The 23,714-nt window shown below is 38.1% G+C and overlaps 3 protein-coding genes across 3 annotated transcripts; 1 reads left to right on the forward strand and 2 right to left on the reverse strand.

Moving 5' to 3' along the window:
• Nucleotides 1–406: 406 nt before the first annotated feature.
• On the forward strand, nt 407–1,317 carry LOC141430138 (uncharacterized). The gene has a single exon (XM_074090696.1). It carries the CDS (start codon nt 407–409, stop codon nt 1,088–1,090), a length of 684 nt encoding a protein of 227 aa, XP_073946797.1. The 3' UTR covers nt 1,091–1,317.
• A 98-nt stretch (nt 1,318–1,415) lies between these two features.
• Nucleotides 1,416–11,366, reverse strand: LOC141430137 (protein lifeguard 2-like). The gene is made up of 7 exons (XM_074090695.1): nt 11,059–11,366; nt 10,251–10,345; nt 8,784–8,897; nt 6,940–7,049; nt 4,739–4,898; nt 3,252–3,381; nt 1,416–2,317 (listed from the first exon to the last, which is right to left on the reverse strand). Exons 2-7 carry the CDS (start codon nt 10,335–10,337, stop codon nt 2,100–2,102), a joined length of 819 nt encoding a protein of 272 aa, XP_073946796.1. The 5' UTR covers nt 10,338–10,345; nt 11,059–11,366; the 3' UTR covers nt 1,416–2,099.
• A 3,384-nt stretch (nt 11,367–14,750) lies between these two features.
• On the reverse strand, nt 14,751–22,126 carry LOC141430140 (uncharacterized; the record flags this gene model as incomplete). Its single annotated transcript, XM_074090697.1, is given in 6 exon segments — nt 14,751–15,521; nt 16,586–16,724; nt 17,636–17,795; nt 18,796–18,917; nt 19,480–19,584; nt 22,035–22,126. Coding segments are annotated over 6 exon segments (849 nt in total). The 3' UTR covers nt 14,751–15,264.
• Between the last annotated feature and the right edge of the window lie 1,588 nt (nt 22,127–23,714).

Here is a 23,714-nt window from a genome sequence, read left to right on the forward strand (position 1 = left end):
TCTCTGCTCTTAAAATGTTACTTTAGTCTCTGCATATCGGGACTAAAGCTCCTTTTTATTCTCTAGGGATTAAAGTGATTTTTTAAAATTTACGTTGAAAACCCTTAAACAGCCAACACGGTATAGGCACATTGCCACATCAGCTCATATACGAGTGCGAGTGCACTAGAATATGAGCTGACGCAGCGCTAACGTTCCTGGAACCGGGGACGCGGCGGTGGGAGCACGCCGCAAGCTTTAGTTTAGTTCCCAACTGTACGTCGATGTAACTAGACATAGTGATCAATAAATCAAGTGTATTAAGTCAATCTTTCCTTGAAGAATCCCAGTGGAAGAGGAACCCAACATTGGTGACCCCGACGTGATTATTAAAGATAAAAAAAAATTAAGAGACGGAGTCAAGGAAATGGCGCAAAATGGAGCCGCAGCACCTGTAAAAACAGCACAAGGACAGCCACCTCAAGACCAGTCACAACAAGAGCAGCCACAGATACATCCTCAAGCAAGCCGCATTCCGGATTTTTGGGCAGACCAACCAAGGGTCTGGTTCATACGCGCGGAGGCCGTACTAACACCACAGCGGGCAGGCGACGACGCAAAATTCGACATGGTGGTGTCCAAGCTGCCCAAAGAAATCATATTGAGGTTGACTGAGTTGTTGACAACAAGTATAAACAAGCTATTGAATATGCTAGAGGACTCAAAAAACAGACAGATCGAGAAACTGCTGAGGGAAATGGATTTAGGTGACCAAAAACCCTCCCAATTACTCCAGCAGATGAGGAATTTGGCCAAGGACAATTTCCCCGAAGACACATTGAGAATTATGTGGCAGAACCGGTTGCCGACAACAGTACGGGCAGTTCTAATAGCGTCAAGGGAAGTAAGTTTGGAGACCCTGGCCAACATAGCAAATGATGTGGCCGAGGCCACAAGAACCCGGCACGTGTCCGAGAAAAAGGACACATCGGAGCCAAGGACACGCGACGCCTCAACGGTGTTTGTGAATGGAGGATTTTTAGGTGTGGAAATAACCTCAAAATGGCAACTGTGCAAAAATAATTTAAAAAAACCCGATTTAATTTCGTGAAACACAATTAAGGATTAAGAATATGAATCTATTCAATCACATTAAGGAATCATTTTATTATACACAGTCCAATTAGTTTTAAAATAGTTTTCAATTTTGAAACTGTTGGCTCAATATGCAAGCTTTTAAAGCGTCACTTCATAAACAATAAAAGAAAAGAATAAACCGCGAAACAATTTTTTTTGCTATTTGAATTTTGAACAGATGGCCTTTAAAAAGTAATATTGTAATTTTGAACAAAAAATGTTTTTTTCCTCGCATTCAAAGTGAAAAGTAGAGTGTTTAACGCGAGACGAAACAACCATAATGCCACTCGAACTATAGCCACCCGAGCATCTCGTGTGATTATGGCTTGCTTTAGTCCTTTGTTGAACAAAAAAACGGGACACAAAGACGGCTCTAAAATATTGAATTAACAAATAATATCACTAGCCTATTTGCGTACACATAGGGTATTAGGGGTTCTATGTCAGATAATTCTAGAAGTTCTTCTGTAACATCTAGAAGGTCCAGGAAATTATCTCAGAGACAAAGAAGAAGGAAGGAATCAAATAAAGACTCAGACACGTCAGTTTCTGAGTCCTTAGAATCATCTTCTTCAACCGATTTGATAAAGCCAACATCTAAAATGCCTAAACGCGGAGAAGAATCTGAGATGACAGAGGATCCATCAACCATTACAATAGATAGGCCTGCAGATGAGGATTCTAAAGCGTTTGGAGAATTCCTTGATGGGCTTGGAACTCTATCTGACAATTGCATTAAGGAATGGGGGAAGAGGCTACTTGATGATGAAGGGATGATCAGTTGGATTAATTGTAACATTGCATATGCTGGCTTTGATGCGGTGGCTATGAGAGCAGCTCTAAATCTACTATTATAGAACACAATAGGTTAGGTTTGTTTGATGAAAGTTCCGAAAACAATATAGTTAGAGAAAATCCTGAGTTGGCAAATGAAAAATTTGGTAAACGTGAGTTGGGAAAAGGCAGAGAACCACACTTTCTACTTAACGCATGAGCCGCAGAATCCTTATGAAGATATACATTATGTCTAGATAGATGTTGAGTGCGGCGAACACGTACTCCTCAGGGGATATGGCGTAGCGGTGCTTGCCGCCGATCATTAGCTGAGTATCGTAGACGAGGTACACGCACATTATGAGGACGCCGACGGCGGTGTATACTAGGCGGAGCTTGGGGAACGGAGAGAAGATCATCGCGAAACCTGGAATAATTAATTGGCAATTGATCATTAAGTACCTAGGCGAGGAGAGGGCAAATTTCTATTTTTAACCGACCGCAAAAAAGCTGGCTCGTGCTGAGGCACCGACCAACTTCAGACTGGTAGAAAAATATTTTCATGTTTTTCTGTAGTCGGCTCAATTTTTAGTTACAAATAAAACAAACTATTATTAAGTAAATAAATCTATTAATAAAAAAGATACCTACCTAGTAAGTCTAGATTTCAAACCGCCGAGCCAACTGACGTCAAAGCTATCGCAATTACCGATCATATTGCGTGTAACTTGGTGTACTTTTTTCCCAGAGATGGTACAGTCACCAGCACCAATATCTGACACAACAAGCGTGCATAAATATCTGATACGACTCTATTTCTAGGGCCGGAAGGACGTGTCAGATATTTCTGCACACTCCGCTGTGGCAGATGCTGGTGCCTGTACCAAGTTAAAAATGAAATATCAATTAAGAACTAGGAAAACCATCAGTCAGACAATTTTATAAATGAATTCATCATCACAGCCTATATATGTCCCACTGCAGGGCACAGGCCTCCTCTCAGAATGAGAGGGCTTGGACACTAGTTCCCACGCGGGCCCAGTGCGGATTGGGAACTTCACACACACCGTTGAATTGCTTCGCGGGTTTGTGCAGGTTTCCTCACGATGTTTTTCCTTCACCGTAAAGCTCGTGGTAAATTTCAAATGTAATTCCGCACATGAATTTCGAAAAACTCAAGAGGTGCGAGCCGGGGTTTGAACCCACAAACCTCTGCTTGAGAGGCCATAGGTCAAACCACTCGGCCACCACGGCTAATATATTATGCCAGATTTCATGACTGTACCTAGCGGATGTAATTTCAAGATTTCATCCCTATCCCGTGGGAATCAAAAACTACAGTGTGCTCTTTATTGGCTTACCGAAGAGAGTGAACACCAGGAGAACGCAGAGCAGCGAGCCGCTCAGCAGAGTAAAGTCCAGCTTGGTCTGGAACGCGAAGATCGTCAGCGCCACGACGATCGCGAACGTGATGCCCCCCGCTATCATGACCTGGAAGTAACAGCCATTATACTCATACTCATACTCTTTTATTGGTAATATCATTATTACATGTCATTTTGTTAAATTATTCTAAAACTAATTAATTAATTTATTTATTAAGCCTCTTTATTCAGATGCAAACATACAAAATACTTAAATCATAATCTATATTAATAATTTCGTCAAGGGGTACGGTAGACTCGAACGAAATGCACATCAAATTGAAGAGCGTAAAAAATTAGTCAATCCGAGTCGACAACTTGTAGCGGAAAATTCGGATATCGAGTATTTTCATATAAACTTGAATAAATTACTAGGTATATGGCATTGCGAAGTAAACATGTCAAAGTGGCGTTAGTGTCACGTCATCACGTGTCACAGGTTCGTATTTCGTTCTCCATTGTGACCTCTTAAGGCCTCCACATACGGTACGATTCGTCGATTTTCATCAGATCGATCGTACAGACGAATCGTACCGTATATGGGCCCTTTAGGTCTAATTTCTTTGATTATGAGACAGAGACGTCATAGTTATTTGGGCAAATAAGATTTAGGAGAAATATCTACCAGTGAAATACCGATTCGTAGGTTAGCTGTGAAAGTACGTTTGTGATATATTAAGGCTGGGAGTATACGTCAGATTTTTCGATAGGTACGACAGTCTTTACACTGGCAAAAAATTTTTTTCAAACATATTACTATGAGTCTACATTTTACCCGAGCGAAGCCGGGTTTTCATCTAGTACATATATATTTTTTTCCCAATTCAGTCTTCAGTCAATCAATCTGTTACTACTCTATTTTTAGAGCCGGTGTCGTGTCAGATATTTTTGCACGCTCTGCTGTGGTAAGTAGTTATTAATGCAAGTGACTGTACTTACACACACATAATATACTACTAGCTTTTGCCCGCGGCTTCGTCCGCGTGGAATTCGGTTATCACGCGCTGTTCCCTCGGGGACTGCGCATTTTTCCGGGATAAAAAGTCGCCTATGTCACTCTCTAGCCCTTAAACTATCTCTATGCCAAAAATCACGTCGATCTGTCGCTCCGTTTCGACGTGAAGGACGGACAAACATACAAACACACACACTTCCGCATTTATAATATTAGTATGGATATACCGGGTGGGACAAATAATTAAAATATAGATCGTACTCTTCCAACTGAACGAAATTAGTTAAGCGACTTTTAAGGTCACTTTTGAGGTCACGCACACAAAAGAACATGTCATGTAATGTAATGACGGCAGGATTTTGCTTTACTAATTAATTTCATTCATTCTCTTTTTGTGCATCAGTTCATGTAGCTGTGTAATCATTCACTTCAACACTCGTGGCACCACCTATAGCAGTACGAGTCTCACCTCTTGGAATTCAAAGGATGTGGTAATTAACCCGACCATGGCGGCAAGTGACAGCGTGAATAGCAGAAGGAATATGTAGTTGTAGGGGACGCGCCGTCGCGGGCCTTCGAAGCAGATCACACAGAATGCCGTGGAGAAATACACTGTCAGTGTCACACCGCTGCAACAGACAAGTTCTAAATAAATATTTATACACCATGTTATTTTTGATATCCGTTAATTTTAAGGGGGGGGGGGGGCTACAAATCAAATGAAGTTAAGATTGGTTTTTTGTCTTTGCGAGGCCCGTTGTCCTTCGTGAAAAGTATGTGATGCGAAAATATAATTTAAAAATCTACACTTTCTAGGGTTCCGGAGCCAATGGCAAAAAAGGAACCCTTATAGTTTCGCCATGTCTGTCTGTCTGTCCGTCCGCGGCTTTGCCCAGGGACTATCAATGCTAGAAAGCTGTAATTTTGCACGGATATATAAGTAAACTATGCCGACAAAATGGTAGAATTAAAAATTCAAAAAAAAATTTTTTTTGGGTACCTCCCATAGACGTAAAGTGGGTGTGTTTTTTTTTCTGATCCAACCCTATAGTGTGGGGTATCGTTTGATAAGTCTTTAAAAACTATTAGGGGGTTGCTCAAACGATTTTTCGATTGAGTGATTTGTTTGCGAAATATTCAACTTTAAAGTGCAAATTTTCATTAAAATCGAGCGCCCCCCCCCTCTAAAATCTAAACCGGTGGTCGAAAAATTTGAAAAAATTCAGGATGGGTAGTAAGTATATCAAACTTTCAAGGAAAAATTTAACGGCTAAGTTTGCTTGAGAGTTATTAGTAGTTTAAAAGTAAATAGCAGCCTAAGGTATAAAATTTACCTAAACTTGGAAGATTCCGCATAAAATACGAGATCCTTAGAAAAATATTACTTAATTTTTTCGTAATGGCTACGGAACCCTATTTTGGGCGTTTCCGACACGCTCTTGGCCGGTTTTTTTTTTAAATTTGCTTGGGTTGTTGCGCGAGGCCCCGGGCGATTTCCCTGTTCGCCACCCCTTGAGGTCGCCGCTGATTATCACCATCATCATCGTATTTGAGAAAAGCACTATACAAGCTTCGCCCAGTAATCGCCATCCTGGCCACGTATCATTTTTAGGGTTCCGTTGTCAACTAGGAACCCTTATAGTATCGCCATGTCTGTCTGTCCACGGCTAAGCTCAGTGACTGTTAGTACTAGAAAGCTGTAATATACTGAGCGGAAAAAATCTGGCCCTCAAATGTAGAGACAATCGGAATTTTGTATGAAGGGTGGGCCAAATTTTGTGCCGCTGAGTATATATTGGCCGTTTTGTATATTTTGTATCTTCTACTCGTCCAGGATGGCTTACTTACTGGTCTCTGCAGTAATTGTATTTAACTACTGGAAGCGGTTCAAAATGAACTTGCAAGATTTGACTGAACAGCAACAAATAGGGCAAAGTTGATAAAAGCTTGCAAAAAAGTAATAAAGTTTCTGAAGTGTTACCAGAAAACCTGGTAGCATGGTGAATGGTTGTGTTGCTAAGATGAGCTCTGGTTGATTATGAAACGTTGAGTCATTGTAGTGTGGTGGTGGTGATAGCCGTGTGTGATATTACAGTGTGCAAGAACTGCATGAACACACATTTCCTGCATAAACATAGCTATCATAAGGTCGCGGGTGAGCAAAGTAATGAGGGCTATCGTTTTTTGTCTCACTAGATGGCGCACTGTAGCGTGAGGTTTTTAAGTATGGTTTTCAAAGTCTGTTATTACGGGCGTGAAAACAAAGTTTAGATTAAAATCATATTTAATACACCTTAAAACCGTACCATAAAAATATCGAGCATGCCACAGTGTTGCATAGTCCCCGTTTTGTTCGGAAAAAAGGGAGGACAAAGGTTTCCGAAAGACAAAACTGTCTCAAAACACAGACATTCATTGTCCCGGAACGCATATTTGCTATAATTAATTTCAGATATTGCAAAATATTCACAAATTTATTCTAATTATAAATAAACTCGCGTAGCTCACCCAAAAAACTATGAGATTTGACATTTCGGAGACCTCACGCTACACAAGCGCCTCTAGTGGCGAATTCACACGCGATAGCCCTCATTGTCTCAGTTCTCTGAAGTGTTTCTCTGTTTGTGTTAAGCGTCTGTGTTAGATTAAAAAATATATACAATCACTTACAAAAACACGGGCATGTTGTTTTCCACGGTCGCCTGCAGTTTGTAGTCATTCATGAACCACGCGATCACTCCTGCTGTGATGAGGAGCTGGACCAGTATGATGGAGTACACCTGCAAACAAACATCGTCAGCGGAAACTAAGACCCCAAAGACCATGATGGACGGTCCTATGCCGCTCGCACCGTGCGACTCCTTTATCAGGGGCGCTACTACGAAACTCGAAGTTCGTATCGTTCCGTCCCTCTCGCTCTTAGATAATAAGTGTCAGCAGGACGGCAAGAAACAAAGTTCGGATTTTGCACTTCGTAGTATAGGGCCAAGTCATAAGTCTTTGTGGGGGACTAACTCACGTTGTAATCTTGTAAAAAACTCGAAAGACACGCAAAGCTCGATTGTTAACTCAGGCACTTTATTACGGCTCTATGAACAACAATTTATTTTTCATCTCTCCTGTTCGGAAAGTTTAATTTTCATGGGTAGATAGCCGGGTGGAAAATTGCGTTTTCATCTCTAGGGTGGAAAGTATTTTTTTTCTAATTCTTCGATTAGCCACGGAGTCCAAGATAATTGAGTTACGTCAATGAAATTTTTTTTTCACGTTTCGGCATGGCCATCTAGATGCACGTCATGACCAAGGAGCTTATATACAACACTGGAGGTTGAACGCCGAACCTCCGTTTGAAACAAGAAATTTGATCTTTATTACGTCACGAACATATTCCATCTCTTTCTTTAGTTAGGAAAGAGATGGAAGTCATTCGTGAAATGTGAAAGAAATAGGTGGCATATATAAATAAGTAATAAAGGTCAAACTTCTTCGTTCGGCGTTCAACCTCCAGTTTTGTAGGTATATAAGCTCCTTGGTCGTGACCAACTCGATTTTTTTTATAGTCGGCCTCGGCCGTGGCAAGTGGCCAGGACGAAAAGGTACCGTTGCAGGTTGGATATAAGTAAATTAAATTTAGTGAATACTAAATACTGAAATTCAATTTATTATTATTCTATTTTTTTTGTACTAAGTATTTTACTTTCCTCACAGTCGAAATGAAAAGTAAAGTGTATAACTCGGGTGAAATTACCCATTTCCCCTCGAACTATTGGCGCTCTCACTTCGTTCGAGCGCCAGAAATATCTCAGGTGAAATGGGTCACTTTCCACCATTGGTTATCAATCTACTATTTCTCAAAAAAATCCGTAAAAGTCTCATTATTCCTTACATATAAGAAGGCTAAGTGCATAGTTTATGGTCAGCGAGAAATTAAAAGGTTAAAAAGCTTGCAGGCGCGCTAGCTCGACAATAATTTATTATTGTTGAGTCTCTAACTTTAAAAAGTGAAAACGGCCATGGAAATGTTGGCACAAGTCGTATAGAGCCAACTCAAATGGATGCTATCAGTTATTTTGTTGGAACTGCAGACTTTTTATTGGATCTGAAACAGCTTGTGGTTTTTTCGGTGGGAAAATATACATCTGCTGTTTTTTTAATGATAAAAAGGCGGGAAAGCATAAAAATTTTATTGGAATAAAATTAAATGTCATAATCATAATATATTTTGTTGAGAAAAGGTTTATTCTAATTTAGTTTCTTTCCTTCACCATTTTTGAGAAAAGCTTTATATTAGTCTCGCCTGGAATAGCAATTACTGGCTTCATATTAGTTAAACGGACTCGCAAGCTCGTCTCTTTAATTCTCATACTCAGCCAGCAATTGCCTACTTGTAGGCCACGACAATAATCTACTATTATTCTTACACTACCAAAGCTCAAGCAGAAGCAAGTTGGCAGCAGAGCCAGCAGAGGACCAAGTCAAAAGATTGTGGATTAGGTATATCTTAATTAACTTACCTTTCTGATGAACCCTTGTCTAATCTGCTTGTCATCAAAGGAGAAGTTTTTCACAAGTGGCTCGGTTCCATTTGCATCATTTACTATCACCTCCGGGAAGCAGATTACAGTGTCCTGGAAACAAAATTGTTTTCCCTTTTAGCACATAATAATGGTATCTAGACAATCTTCAAGTTCCTAATCACAAAACAAACATCAGTTGACCATATTTTGCCATATTTTTGTCAGTTCCTAGGTTCACCAGACCAATATCTGACACAACAAAGCATATTGTATAAATATCTGACGCAACACTGTTTCTAAACTGTCAGTTGTCAGATATTTTTCATGTTATTGTGTGGAAACTGAATTTAGTTGAGGAAACTGAATCACATAACATACCAGAGTGAACCTTTACATAGTCAATTTCACTATGATTTCTTTGGAAAATGTATGGGATGTCAACATGACATTAGTAGCACAAAGGCACCTTGGTTTGTGATTCAGTACCCTCGACTGCACATCAGTTTGAAAAACAGGACAAGAATTAAATTATTTACATTGAGAATAATGCATGTTGCAGACAGAATAATACTTTACATTTACGAATGTTCTACTTATTATAATTAAGTACCTGGGAGAACGAGCTTGGCTCAGTGATTTTTTTTAAGTTAAATCATGATTTTTTGGAGAAGATATGAATTAAAATAAAATTGCAGAACCTTAGACCCTGACTGCCATCATCACTATGAGCTATTTGCCTGGCCTAAGAGCAGTAAATACAATAACTCTAATAATTGCAGTATTTACAGTACAATTTCTCTAACAATTGGAAAATAATTGTCTTTGGCTTTTTTGAGAAACATGTTTAGAAGAAACATGTCAATGAGAAATATTTTCATGTTTTTTAACAGCTTAAGGAGTAAAATACCTTACTTAAAGATTGTAAACACCTTAAATAATACCTAGTCCCTTGGCATGACCCCACCCAAGAATTTGATGAGCATAAATACCTATGTATGTAAGTTATGTAACAATTTCACAAGATTTCTCTGTTGAACTTAAGCTGTACTGTACCTATGTCATTTTATTAGCATTTTTAATCGAATATTGTAGAGTTAAAAACACAAACACTGCCCTGTCACTTGATACAATTGATTTATAATAAAAATAATTGATAAGATTGACATGTGTACACAAATGGAAATGTAAACAACACTGTGTAGACATGATGCAAAAGTATTTTAAGTACTTAATTCTCTATAATTTGACAATTAAATTGGCTTAGACTGTTAACATTTTCGGATTAGTGGAGTAATTTTCAAATATACCATAGATACCCAAGCAAGCATTAACTTAAGATATTAATCTATTATGGTTAATTTATTAATATGTTTGAGTTATGGTGTATTTAAATTGTTCTTAATGGGAAGACCATAAAACAAATATATAGGGAAGTAAAATGTCTAAAGTTCAAAGGTGACTTACAGAATTGTTGATTCCTGACTGTGTGGTGATGTATGGAGGAGGCGCTTGGTCAGGGTAAAGCGAGTCTTTCGGCTGGGCCTCAGCCATCTTGGTGTCTGTAAAATAAAAGGTATATTGTAAGTAAACATTGTGTCTTAATATATTTTATGAAAATTACCAAAACCACATACATTTTAAAGCAGTTTTTTTCTTTATTTCATAAAAAAACACATAATTGTCATAAGGACCATCCAGTAACTATCATACTAAAAAAGAGGTTTTATTTAACAACAGGTTTGTTGAATTTTTCTTTAAACAAGCATATTGATGAGGCAATTACGTCGTCGTCGTCTTTTGTTGTCGTCAGATAACTTAGGTCAAATATTATGAAGTGCCAATGTTTTTGTTGTCGTTGTCGTTAAAGATATCAGAGATTAACAACACAAACACATACTCAGCAAATATATCTCACACGCGTAAATACCGAGTGAGACGAAAAACCCAAACGTGACCCAACTGCAACCGTGTCCGCAATTCCGCATCAAAATTAGCTTGCCGTAAAAACCCAAGATTCCGGTTCAAGTCCGGTTTTCAGCATTTCTACTTTCTTCTCAACAGTGCAATAAATAACTAAATAATAACTGATCGCTTTTTGAGGAGTGAAAATGTTGAGAAGTTTCGATTCGAAGCTAAAAATACTTACGTCGTTCAGTCAAATCGATTTATTCTCATTCACACTCATCAACTCAATAAACATTTCATTTTCACACAGCCTGCCTAGCGAAGTATTACTTTTTTGTTTTGCTTGTGTACCTACTAAAATACTCACCACAACAAATGTTTTGATGTTCAATTCTTCGTGCACTCAAGCTACTTGAGATATTAATCACAAATTGATTACGCTTTAATTACTTTTCTGACTGTCAAAGAAAAATACGCAATTTACGTGACACCACTACTGTGGTTTGTGCAGGTCGCAGGTGCACTTTGTTCCAAAGAAAGAAAGAAAAAAGATTCAATTCACACCCCACCCCACGCACGCCACGATGTACAGTGAAGTGAAGTGAATGCTGTATGTAAGCCACGTTTGTTATTTGTTATGTATACCGCCGACCGCCGGGCCGGCCGAGCCGAACGAAACGAAACATAATTAGAAATAGTGCAGCCGAAAGAATCCGAACCAACCCGACCGAAGGCCATTGTTGACATTATCAGTTGCCAGACTTCGTTTTTTAATTTAGATCAAATAAATTTTACTAGAAACCTAACGACACTCAAAGCACATAAATAATATGACTGAATCAGTTAACGTGCGTTTTTTTAAAAGGCTATCCTATACTCCTAAACTTCAGCACAGTATATGTGTGGCCCAGAACCGGGAATAATATTAACAACAGAGGCTCTATAGATCACCGGTAATTGGATCATCATGATCCCACTTAATTGAAATCAAAACTTAACTTTTGTTTTTTTTTCTAACAAACTTAATCGTAAATTAAATGTACGCCATCCTAGACCCAGCTGACGTCGCCTGTCACGCTACTTACAATAATCAAACATTTTGCTTTACATTGCTTCTTCGAATAAACTTTAAAGTGTAATAAAATAAAAATGAAAAAACTAATTATTTTTTAAAAGTTGCTGAACTAATGTTGTTCAGTTTGACGAGTACGATCTACGTTTTAATTATTTGCCCGTGTTACAGGCCACACACGGTATATACTGTGACTTAAGGGCGATCATAGCGTCGTGGATTTGCTAGCTTTTGCCCGCGACTTCGTCCGCGTAGAATTCGTTTATTGCTATCCCGCAGGAATTATAAAATTTTCGAGGATAAAAACTGTCCTATGTCCTTTCCCAGGACTCGAAACTAACCGTATTTCATCTAAATCGGTTCAGCGGCTTAGACGTGATAAGGTAACAAACAAACAGACTTACAAAATTACACATTTTATAATATTAGTGGGATATTGTATGTATCATCATTCCAGCCATATATGTCCCACTGCTGGGCACAGGCCTCCCCTCAGAATGATAGGGCTTGGGTGTAATTCCCAAGCGGCCCAGTGCGGATTGGGAACTTCACACACACCATTGAATTGCTTCGCAGGTTATGCAGGTTTCCTCACGATATTTTCCTTCACCGTAAAGCTCGTGGTAAATTTCAAATTCATAATAAGTAATTTCGCACATAAATTTCGAAAAACTCAGAGCTGGGGTTTGAACCCACGATCCTCTGCTTGAGAGGCGATAGGTCACACCACTAGGCCACCATGGCTTGGATTATGTATAAGAATCAATTCATAATTTAGTAGCATTTTTTGGGGATAGGCAGAGTGAAAAAATTGCACATAAAAGTGACCGACAGATTGTAATTGTAAGATTTTGTATTTTTGTGTCATAAAGCGTAAATGTATAATTTCGTAAGTCAGCAATCTTACGTCATATGACGTCGATAAATAGCCAATTTGGCAACAAACTTCATTTAACGGCAACCCTATGCCATAAGAACGAACGAGAGATGCTATGAAAATTATAACACCGATTTTGCTTTCTTTGCTTCATGCTAGCTCTTTCGGTTGTATGGATCATAGTGAGATGGAGATGGGCCATTCCATAATAATAATAACAACTGCAGGGCTATTACGAAACTCGAAACTTGAAGTTCGTTTCGTACTGTCCCTCTCGCTCTTGTATTAAATTGTATAAGTGTCAGAAGTACCGCACAACACGAACTTTGAGTTTCGAGTTTCATAGTAACTGCTCGATGGAACGCGATACGCGACGCCGCGCCGCGCCGCCACGTCGGCCGCGTGCGCTAAAAACAAATTGCGGGGAAACCCCGAACTGGGTGTGGGTTATCCAATGTTTGCTTGAATGTTTGATAAGATAATGTATGGTTTTGTTTTTTCGTTATATTCATATTGTCTGATGTTGAAGACATGTTTTTATGTATCTGTAAAATCCTATCAACTCTGCGCAAACTTATTTTGAGCCGTAGTTTTCTAGAAACACAGATTTTCACTTCACCACTATCGAATTATATTTTTGTATGCACTATGCACGTCTGCGCACGCGCACGCTGTGTGGTAAAACAAAAACGTTTATATAGATGTCCTACTTACTACGAAGTGTAAAATTCGAACTTCATTATCTGGCCTTCCCGTCGACGCAAATATTATTTAATATGAGAGTGAGAGGAACTGTACGACTGTACGATACAAACTTCGACCCCCCCCCCTCCCCCAGTTTCTTTTGCTCATCTTATATTTATTGACCAAAATAATTTTGATTAATTAATTGATGTATTAAATTTAGATTCGCAATTTATAGCGTAGGACAGCACTAAAATAACACTTACCAGTCAACGAGGTTCAAATTCGAAAAGAATAGAGTAAAATCAAAATAATGTTCGTTCGTGTGGCGTTGTTTATAAGAGAGAGTGGGTGGCATCTTTGGAGTGGCAGGCTAGTCCTAATGTTGCCATGTAAAGTAAAAATAAAAAATAATACTTAATACATAATCTGTGGCATAGACTGAAACAATTTTCAAAAAAAATCAAGTGTTGTGGTTTCAATTTCTACAATAAATAACCAGATATTTTTAAGGGTTAAGGATTGGTTTTCGAATCTTCTTTGCATACTATAAAAACCGGCCAAGAGCGTGTCGGACACGCCCGAAATAGGGTTCTGTAGCCATTACGAAAAAATTAAGTCATATTTTTCTAAGGATTTCGTATTTTATACGGAATCTTCCAAGTTTAGGTATATTTTATACCTTAGGCTGCTATTTACTCTTAAACTACTAATAATTCTCAAGAAAACTTAGCCGTTATAGTTTTCCTTGAAAGCTTGATATACTTACTATAATCGGTTTAGATTTTAGAGGGGGGGGGGACGCTCGATTTTCATGAAAATCTGCACTTTAAAGTTGAATAAGTAATTCGCAAACAAATCACTGAATCAAAAATCGTCTTGGCAAATCCGTAATCACCCCCACTTTACGTCTATGGGAGGTACCCTAATATATTTTTTTTTTAATTTTTAATTGTATCATTTTGTCGGCATAGTTTACATATATATCTGTGCAAAATTACAGCTTTCTAGCATTGATAGACCCTGAGCAAAGCCGCGGACGGACAGACAGACAGACCCTAAAAATTAAGTCATCTATCTATCATCATTAATCATCATTTTAGTTCATTGATATGGACCTCCGCAAAGTAACGCCTGATTCAATAAATCATCCATCATTAATCGTTCATTCAATTATTTTTCAGTAACTTTTTCTTTGCACCTCTGTTCTTAGTTAGTACTACTTACTTACTTTACTTATAATAAGTTGTATCTTTACAAATTACCTATAAAATAAAGTCATCTCTCGCCCACATCATTAACTTACCGGTAAAGATAAGCAGAGTCGCAGACTGCAAAAATTAAGTAATAAGTGAATAAGAAGTCTCATTTCATACTATTACATTTCTAATTCTTTGAATTTTGTATTTAAATAAAACAAATAACGTTGGTCCCAGTTTTTATTAAGTACTCACCTAGTTAGTTACTTAGTTACACTCGTTAAGACTAAGAGTACAAGATTAAAATATTTTGTTACATTTTCATTGTATATACTTATCTAGGTATCTGTAAATTACATAAATGATTGTATACAATTTCAAAATTATTTAAAACATCTGTGATCGTAACAGTGTATGATTAATTATAAATTTACCTACATGATTGTTTGCTTAAAAAAATACAAAGATATAAAAAAGTTTAGCACAAATTCATAATTTTATATTTTTTATATCACTATTTTCTTTTAGACAATTACTTTTTCTTATTACTAAGGTAAATGCATATTTCATAAATTTCATAATTTATAATGGCTAAAATTCTGACAATCTTTAGCACGTGGAAATGTAGTCAAGTATCTTTAAAAAACAGTACCCCCCCCCCTCCAAAAGATGGGAAAAACCGCAACAATAACTAAAATCGGGAAATAAAACAGAGTGAAGTATTTTCAAGTTGTGTTAAATTCAGTTTTGTACATCGTTTACCTCACGCGCTGTCGAGTTGCAATGCCTCTTGAAAAACTTCATTATCATGTATCGGTAGTCGATATGCATGATGAGAGCTGCCTTTACGAAGTCGGCGGGGGAGAGATGGATACGGTAGGTCTTCGACATCATGGCTTGGAGGTCGTTCAAGACGTATGCAGTCAGCGCGAAGATCATCAGAGAGCAGTATAACACCCCGAACGCGTTCAAACCGTAGATGAACGGCACCGTGAATGCTGTAAAAGGTTTCTTTTAAGATACGAGGAAAACGAGCGGAGTCAGACGGCCTACACCGAAATTCGAAAATCGAAGATCGTATCGAACTGTCTCTCTCACTCTCGTATTAAATAGTATAAGTGTCAGAGGGACGGAACGACACGAACTTTGATTTTCGAATTTCGTAGTAGCCCCGCTGGCCCCTATGTGTTGTGGCCATATTAATATATTCCAGTTTGCAGTTTCGATAGACTTGTTACATGTCTCAGATTCATCATCTGCCAGCTAAAACTACTGGAGCCAGAAACTTGAGTCACGCATGTTTTGAAGGAAGAACTGCACCAAGAAGGTATTTTTCGAAATTCGCACGAAATAGGGCATAAAAGGGATTTATATAAAAACATAAAAAACATTTCGTATGCAAAACGCATAGTTTAGGAGATCTAGAGAAAAAAACAGAAAAAACAGAAAAAAAAACAAATATTACGGCCTTCTAGTGCTACGAGGTTAGCACAGATATATCGAAGCTACAAACTGACTACATTATAAATCAGCAGTAGAAGTAAGTTTTCGATTTTAGCAACTAGAGCAGTAGTTCCCAAACTTATTTTTCTCGTGGACCACTTTCAAAATTTTACTGGTTTCGGTGGACCCCCTGCTGCTACATTTCTACCACATTCTTAAAGTCGCTAAAAAATAAAGATTGTGTCGCTTCTGAGTTCTGTCCAGTCGCTTGCCTTATCAAAATATTATCTGCTTAGTTAGGTACTTAAAACAATGTAGGTAGGCTCTTATAAAAACTATGCTTACATTTTGGCTCTTTACTATCAAAAGCAGATAAATTTTCGTGGACCCCCATTAACATCTTATGGACCCCCATTTTTTTGTTCACGCCTACGTAGACCCCCAGCAAGTCTCCCGTGAACCCCTGGGGGTCCACCTGGACCACTTTGGGAATCACTGAACTAGAGTATCAATACCAGTAGTACCAATAGTAGTAGTACTAATAGTAGTAGTAGTAAGTAGTACTACTTGACCGGCTTAATAAGCACTCAGTGGGAATTGCAACGCTACTGATACTCACCATATGTGACAATAAGAATTAATCCGGTGATGACGAGACCGACGTTGGTCTTGAACTCGATGTTCGTTTGCAGCGCAAAGACGCTGATCATCAGCAGAGCAAATAAGACGATGTTGAAGTACACCCAGGACACGAAAATCTGAAACGAAGGTACTTATATAATGTAGCTATCCTTATTTCTATGCATGTTTGAATGTTTCAAATCTTATATAACTTATTTTTAGCAGCAGTATCGCTTTGCTTAACGAAATCTTTTTTTTTTAAATGAAAAAGTATTTCAGCGTCGAAGTGACCGATTAATCTAATCGAAATTTTGATCGCGTGCATACCTAGGTGGGCTAATAGTGTGCCAATTTTGTTTCAATTCTTGATTCAAATTCAGCTCAGTTACAATGCAGTGATCGGATTGTCATAACTTTTAAAATCCCTCACATCAAATGTGTCAACAAAATTGACTCTGAATTAGTTTTCATAAGTTCACTCAGACTCAATTTTGGTTTTAGGTACATACATCCATGTCGTTGGTTATTTTGCGACAGGCGGTGCAAGCCCGGGCTGGAATCAACGACCCTCAGAGCGTTTTCAGATTATCCGATTCGATATCGGATCATATTTCATACATTTTACTTGCTCCGATATCGTATCGGCGTCCGATACCGATATCGGATCGGATAATCTGAAAACGCTCTCAGCTGGAGAGGTACCATCAGCCAAATAAGTGGTCTATCAATTTTTAAACAAGTTCCTATCAAATGAATATGTCGCTAAAGTAGAACTTTGAAATTAACAGACACATCTGTTGGCATTATAGTTTTATGACATGCAAACGATAATGAACTTTATAGTCCGTCAAAAAAAAGAAGAAATTAAAAAGCGGCAACACTGTAGTGTCACTACAGTGTTGCCACTTTTTAATTTCTTCTCTTTTTTAACAGACTTATAAGGTGGTAGACCACATGTTTGGCTGATGGTACAAGTCAAATCACAGGCCACCGCGAAATTTATACATAAGTAAATAGATAAAATAATGTGTTAGGTAATTATACATACCGAGACCAAACCGGATTGAAAAAATACCACGCTGATGAAGAAGGCAACGGCCAGCGGGTATACCCCGAGGAACATGTAGTTGTACGGCAGGACGAACCGGGATCTGTTGCAGTAGTGGAGCAGCCCCAGTGTTGCCAGGAGTATCAACGAAGACACCACTCTGCAAGGATACTAATAACAATGATGTTTTTCCATCATATTTTTAACCGACGAAAAAAAAACGGAGGTTCTCAAGGCGACGCGTATATTTTTTTTTATGTATGACCTTTTTACAGAGTAGTCCGATTTTGATAATAGGGATGTTTAACCATTAAAAAATAATTCGAAGACACGACTCCAGTAAAAAAACGCTTTATTTTAGCCCTGAAAACCAGATTAATTTTCGATTAACGCAAAATTAGATTTATTGTTGCTTTAAAAAAATAAATAGTTAGTTGATTGAGTTGGCGAACAAGGTGACGTCATATGTTGCTATTTCCATTGAAACTCTATGGGAGAATTGTGTTTTGACAGCTCATAAAAAAAGTAGGTAAGGTACTACGTCAGTTGATTGGTGGAGTCAACATCCCTATTCTTTTTTGTCGGATAAGTTCGTATTTTATCTTTGTTTCTCAATTAGCTAACTGAAGTTAAAGCAAGATACATGCGAGCTTATCCAACAAAAAATGCGATGGAAAAACAATATTCACTAGATTTGATCATTTTTTTCGCATGCTATTTAATTTTACATTGTATTTAATTTAATTTTTAGCTGACATTTTATTGTACATACCTATATCGAATACTATTTTACATTACATATTTTATTTCTGTTAATTTGACAATCCTTTTGTGAATTTCGTAATTATCGACATGTGTTTTTAATCTATCTTTCTATTGCACCGCGGCGCCAGTCGGCGAGGCGCCAGGCTCAAACTAGGTCGCTAATTTATCCTGTTGGTCAATCAAATGTAAGATAGATAGTCATTTAAAGAAATGGTGATTTAAAGAAGTGGCGATTTAAAGAAGTGGTCCTTTAAAGAAGCGGTCATTTATAGTAGTGTTTCTTTTTAATTGTGGTCATTTCTCATTGTGGTCCTAAACCGCTGAAAGGCATCTCTAGGAAAATGTGTTCCCGAGTTTTAGCCCGAGCGGAGCTCTGTCGTTTAGTAGATACTTACATTAGATTAATACGAGTGTAGGTGTCGTACACCAGTGCCCGGTATATAGAGTATGGCGCCACGACGAAGATAACCATGACTATAGTCATGGCAATGGCTTGAAAGAACTTAATAGCCAGGACCTGGAATATAAAAAAAATATTAGAAATAACTGTCCAAACATCAGGTCAGGATGAAACTTAAGGAGGAGATAGGCGGGCAGGGTAGGTCATAAACCAATTACTAGATATAGAAGAATGGAATTAGTAAAAGTCTCTTTATGGCCTCTATCCATTACACCGTCCGTATCATACATCATACCATGACTGTAACAGCAACAGGTCAGGAAAAAATATATTCTTTGTATTGAAAAGTATGAGACTGTGGCGTCTGAAGCGCCACTCATTCCCGGGCAGAAGGCCTGGATGCCGAAATATTTATGTGTCTATTGTGGCCACACTGGCCCGGTCTTCTAGCGAAGATCGGGCCACTGATTGGTTAAGCCAGCCGCGAGTACATTCCGTTCACTGAACGGAATGATGAATGGGTTCAGTATAAAACTGCCTGCCACCAGCGACTCGTAAGCGTAAGTGTGCCTAAGCCAGATCATCACCATCTTGCAATATCTGTTCTGTAATAATTAATTACTGTGCATATCTATCAAAACTTATATATTTGTCGCATAGTTTTTTATAAATGGTGTACCTTTTGGATAAATCCTATCCGGGTGTCTTTGTTTTCAAAAGCTGGCGCGTAGACTATAGGTGCTTCGAGGGGTTCCTCGTCGTGCGGCATGGGTATTTCTGTGGCCTGAAAATGACAGAAGATAATCAATTGAAAAAGATGCTAATACCTAAATAGTAGCAAAAAAGAGGCAGCCAGTGGCAGTCAACAGTGGAGGAGACAGCTTCCTCTTCCCTTGATATACACAATGCGGCTGTATTGTCTAAAATCGAAGTTAAGACTTGCATAAAAATCGTGCAAGTTGCATTACATTGCGAGGCCGTAAAGCCAACGAGTTTGTAGTGGTCAATTGAGCGCCGCAATGTAATGCAACTTGATTGTTTTATTCTTGCAAGTCTACTCGTCTTAACGCGCGGGTGTTCTCGATCGCATTAACCGTCTCTTTCTAACCTTATCCTAGAGTCTAGGACTAAGGGCTGTGGTCTGGCGCGATGGCCACTCCTATCCGTACATCGTTGCTAAAAGAGGTCTGGTATTTTATCCATCTAGGAAGAGGTCGACCTAGGCGCAGCTACATCGATCAAATAAGGGAGAAAGGTCGGCGTCGTGTCGTATCAAGAGGTCAAGAGGAGGCTCAGCTCAAAGGAGGGATGTGTGAAATATACTCCACCGACAAGTTTAACTCTCAAGTTAAAGAAAATCTTATGCAATTCGATTGCCATTCGATTCAGTTTTTTTTTGTTTAAAGGATTACTTTTTTGTTTTATAGTTTCATTCACGGCTTCACTCGCATAGCAGAATAACGAATTGGCTAGCTGTTTCCCGTGAGTATTTCAGAAAATCCTTTGTGGTCCTAGATTAAGATTTTATAATACATTTGAAATCGCTTTGCTTCTGTTTTAGGAAATGCCGAGACGTATTTATTTATTCCGGGAATTTGCTTTTATCTGCCTATCACCTATAGTATAAATGGAAAGTGTTATCGAAATAGCGAGCTAACGTTGATAACTCTGATAACAACCGGAGCTCACATGAACGTTATTTTGACTGATTCTTTGTTACGCAAGGCTGGAATGTCATCACAGAAACACAAGCAAAGGGTTCTAGGTAGAGGTGGAGGTTATTTCACGTTACCGTATACAGTAACTGGTGACGTGCTGAATAACCAAATCACTGGTTTCACGTCAAGCGACAAGTGGTGATTTTTGTAACGAGCTATTTTTGTGGTGATGCGATTTTCGCCTCAACGTTACAGACGTCACGAGTAGCACGTAAAAATTATAACTTTAACTTTATACAACGTAAAATAAACGATTCTTAGATTATGAAATTATTGACATTACACGATAAATAACGTCATAGCTCAATAGAAATTACGTTAAATAATAGTTTCATTTCTAATTCAGTTACGGTGACTGTCACAGAACGGGTCACTGCAGGCAGTGAAAGAAACTGGTTACTAAAATCATTGGTTTTAGTAACCAGTGACATGATTCTTGTCACCAGTTTCGTTTTGTTTCGCTCAAATCACGTAACGACCCACACCTAGTTCTAGGATTGATCCATGAGCGAAGACAACAATTAAAAAAAAATCCTGAGTGTACTTTCAAGGCACGAGACGCTAATCAATTTATTTGACGAGTGAAACACATAATTTTTATTATTATGTCGTGAAAATAATTAATTAATAGCTCTTTATATTTACGTAACTGACTGACCAACAGACAATGCCCAAATATGCTTAAATTACGGATAATTTACTATAGACAAAAAATATGTTCATATACATATACATACATACCTACTAATAAATAAATATTAAGGAATAATTTACACCAATCAAGCAAAGCTTGAAAGTACAACTAGAATTGAGAACAATTCGTATTTTTCATACAAATATTTTCCCCTATTGAACATCATCAAGTTCTGTAAGTAGATAATTTTAAAGTCCAGAGAAAAACTTGATTTCTTCTTGATCTCAGGATAAATCCTATAGATCCCAGATATGGTAACCCTAGTGACGACTGTCAAAAGACGACTGTGAAAATTTATAAGTAATAATATTTCGCAAACAAATCACTGAATTAAAAAATCGTCTTAGCAACCCCCTAATGGTTTTAAAAAACCTATACAACGATACCCCACACTATAGGGTTGGATGAGAAAAAAAGTTACCTCCACTTTACGTCTATGGGAGGTACCCTAAAAAAATTTTTTTCATTTTTTATTGTACCATTTTGTCGGCATAGTTTTTATATATATCCGTGAAAAATTACAGCTTTCTAGCATTGATAGTCCCTGAGCAAAGCCGCGGACGGACGGGCAGACAGACAGACATGGCGAAACTGTAAAGGTTCCGTTTTTGCCATTTTGGCTACGGAAACCTAAAAAGGCCCCCGTGTCATAATGACCAAAAGGCTGGCAGCATTCCCTCGTTGAAGTAGGTAATAATGGTTTTCACAGAGGCGAAAAATCGCTAGATGGCGTTCGGCGTTAGTATCGTGAACGTGAGGTTCACATATTTCGTCTCTGTGAAAAACCTCATTGTTTATTTGTATATTGTCTTTGAGACTTACATTCTGTTCTGTGGTGGCATCTTCCTTAAGCGCGTAGTAAGGTGGGGGAAGCTCGGTATTTGACATGGTGGCTGTTGATGTCTCAACTGTACCTGCAATATTTATTGTTATAAGTGAAAATATCTTATCAATTTTCGTACACTAAAGAGTATAAACAAACAATCAACATTCAAAGTTCTAATGTATGAAACTGAATGCCATACGTGGTGGAACCTTTTCATAATCAAATTCGCTAAGATTTCTTTGGCAGATGTATGGGATGTCAGCATGACATTAATAGCACAAAGGTGTACACGAGCTTAAGTAAATTTTTAGAAGCATCCAATGAGCCGTAACAAAACAATTTGCACAATTAAACAACTTCATGCTTCTAAGTTTTAGCTGAATGTAAATTAACAATAATAGTTACGTTATACCTACTATCCAATAATGAAGTCATGTTTTTACCGCATTAAAATACTTTGATACTTTTATCGATGAAGATTACATTATTAGGTTATGTTATTATTATGAAAAAAGTTATGTACATTAATTTAAAAAAAAACCCTTCGGCTCGATCATTTTATAACATTATGAAACTAGTTATAATAAAAACTAGTTTCATAATGTATAGAGATATTATCTCTAATGGGCCAATCAACTATTTGACCGACACTTTGGGCGTCTCCTGCGCTACCAAAATTGTCTCTGGCGTTACCAAAAAATCGTACTTCCATCAAGATTATTTCACGGTTTAATAGGTTGAACTTAAGGGCAACACACACAGAAAGCGTGCGCGGGTCGGGTCGTGTCCGCCGCGTGAGCCGCGCGGTTCGTTGTATTCACACAGAGAGCGGGTCGGACCCGCGACGGGCCCGCGGCGGCTATCAATGTTGCCAGTTTAGTGACTTACAGCCTTATTCATAAAAAATCCTTAATTGAGGTTTGATCGGTCTGTTACTTAGCAGACTGATTAAGCTTGTTAGACGGTTGTCAAGAAGTATGATTCATAAACGCTTGCTAGCAGTCTGCTAGTTGTTGAGCTGCTGATAGACGGATTAGACGCGTTATGTTGGCCACCTTGACAAATCAAAGACAAAAAATGGCCTAATCGATAATTAAAAAAAAAAAATTGACAGCAGTGACAGCAAATTACCAGGAAAAAAAATAAAAAGCGAGATGTTTGTTTTCCCGCCATTTCCGATCCGCATGTTTATGTTGTGCAAAAAGCCATAATTATGTTAATCATCCTTATTTTTTTTTCATATTTATTGTTAATTTATTGTTGCTAATTTAGAGGATTTTAAATACAAATTCCTGAAAATAAATTTTCATGTTTTTTTTTTAATCTGCGTAGCCCTGCCTTCACTATAAATATCTTCGGTACCTATGGTTTTTTGCTCTAGTCAAAGTCAGCTGTTCAAACTTGTGGCGGCCATTTTGTGACTTAGCAGAGAGATAAAGGAGGGTCTACGGTCCTCTAACTTTAGCAGAGCCTTGATCGACTGATTAGCGCTAACAGACGTTTATGAATCATGTTTTTTAGCATCGGGCCTTCAAGGAGCCTTCAAGGAGGCTCTAACTTTTTATGAATAAGGCTGTTAGTCCCTAGAAGTGACGACTTTTGCTTAAATCTTAGCGACCGCAAAAAAGTTTTGACGACAGAAATGGTTTAGGTATCTGGCGACTTTTGGAGTACAA

Source organism: Choristoneura fumiferana, chromosome 8 (assembly GCF_025370935.1).
Source record: "Choristoneura fumiferana chromosome 8, NRCan_CFum_1, whole genome shotgun sequence".
NCBI classification, from domain to species: Eukaryota; Metazoa; Arthropoda; class Insecta; order Lepidoptera; family Tortricidae; genus Choristoneura; species Choristoneura fumiferana.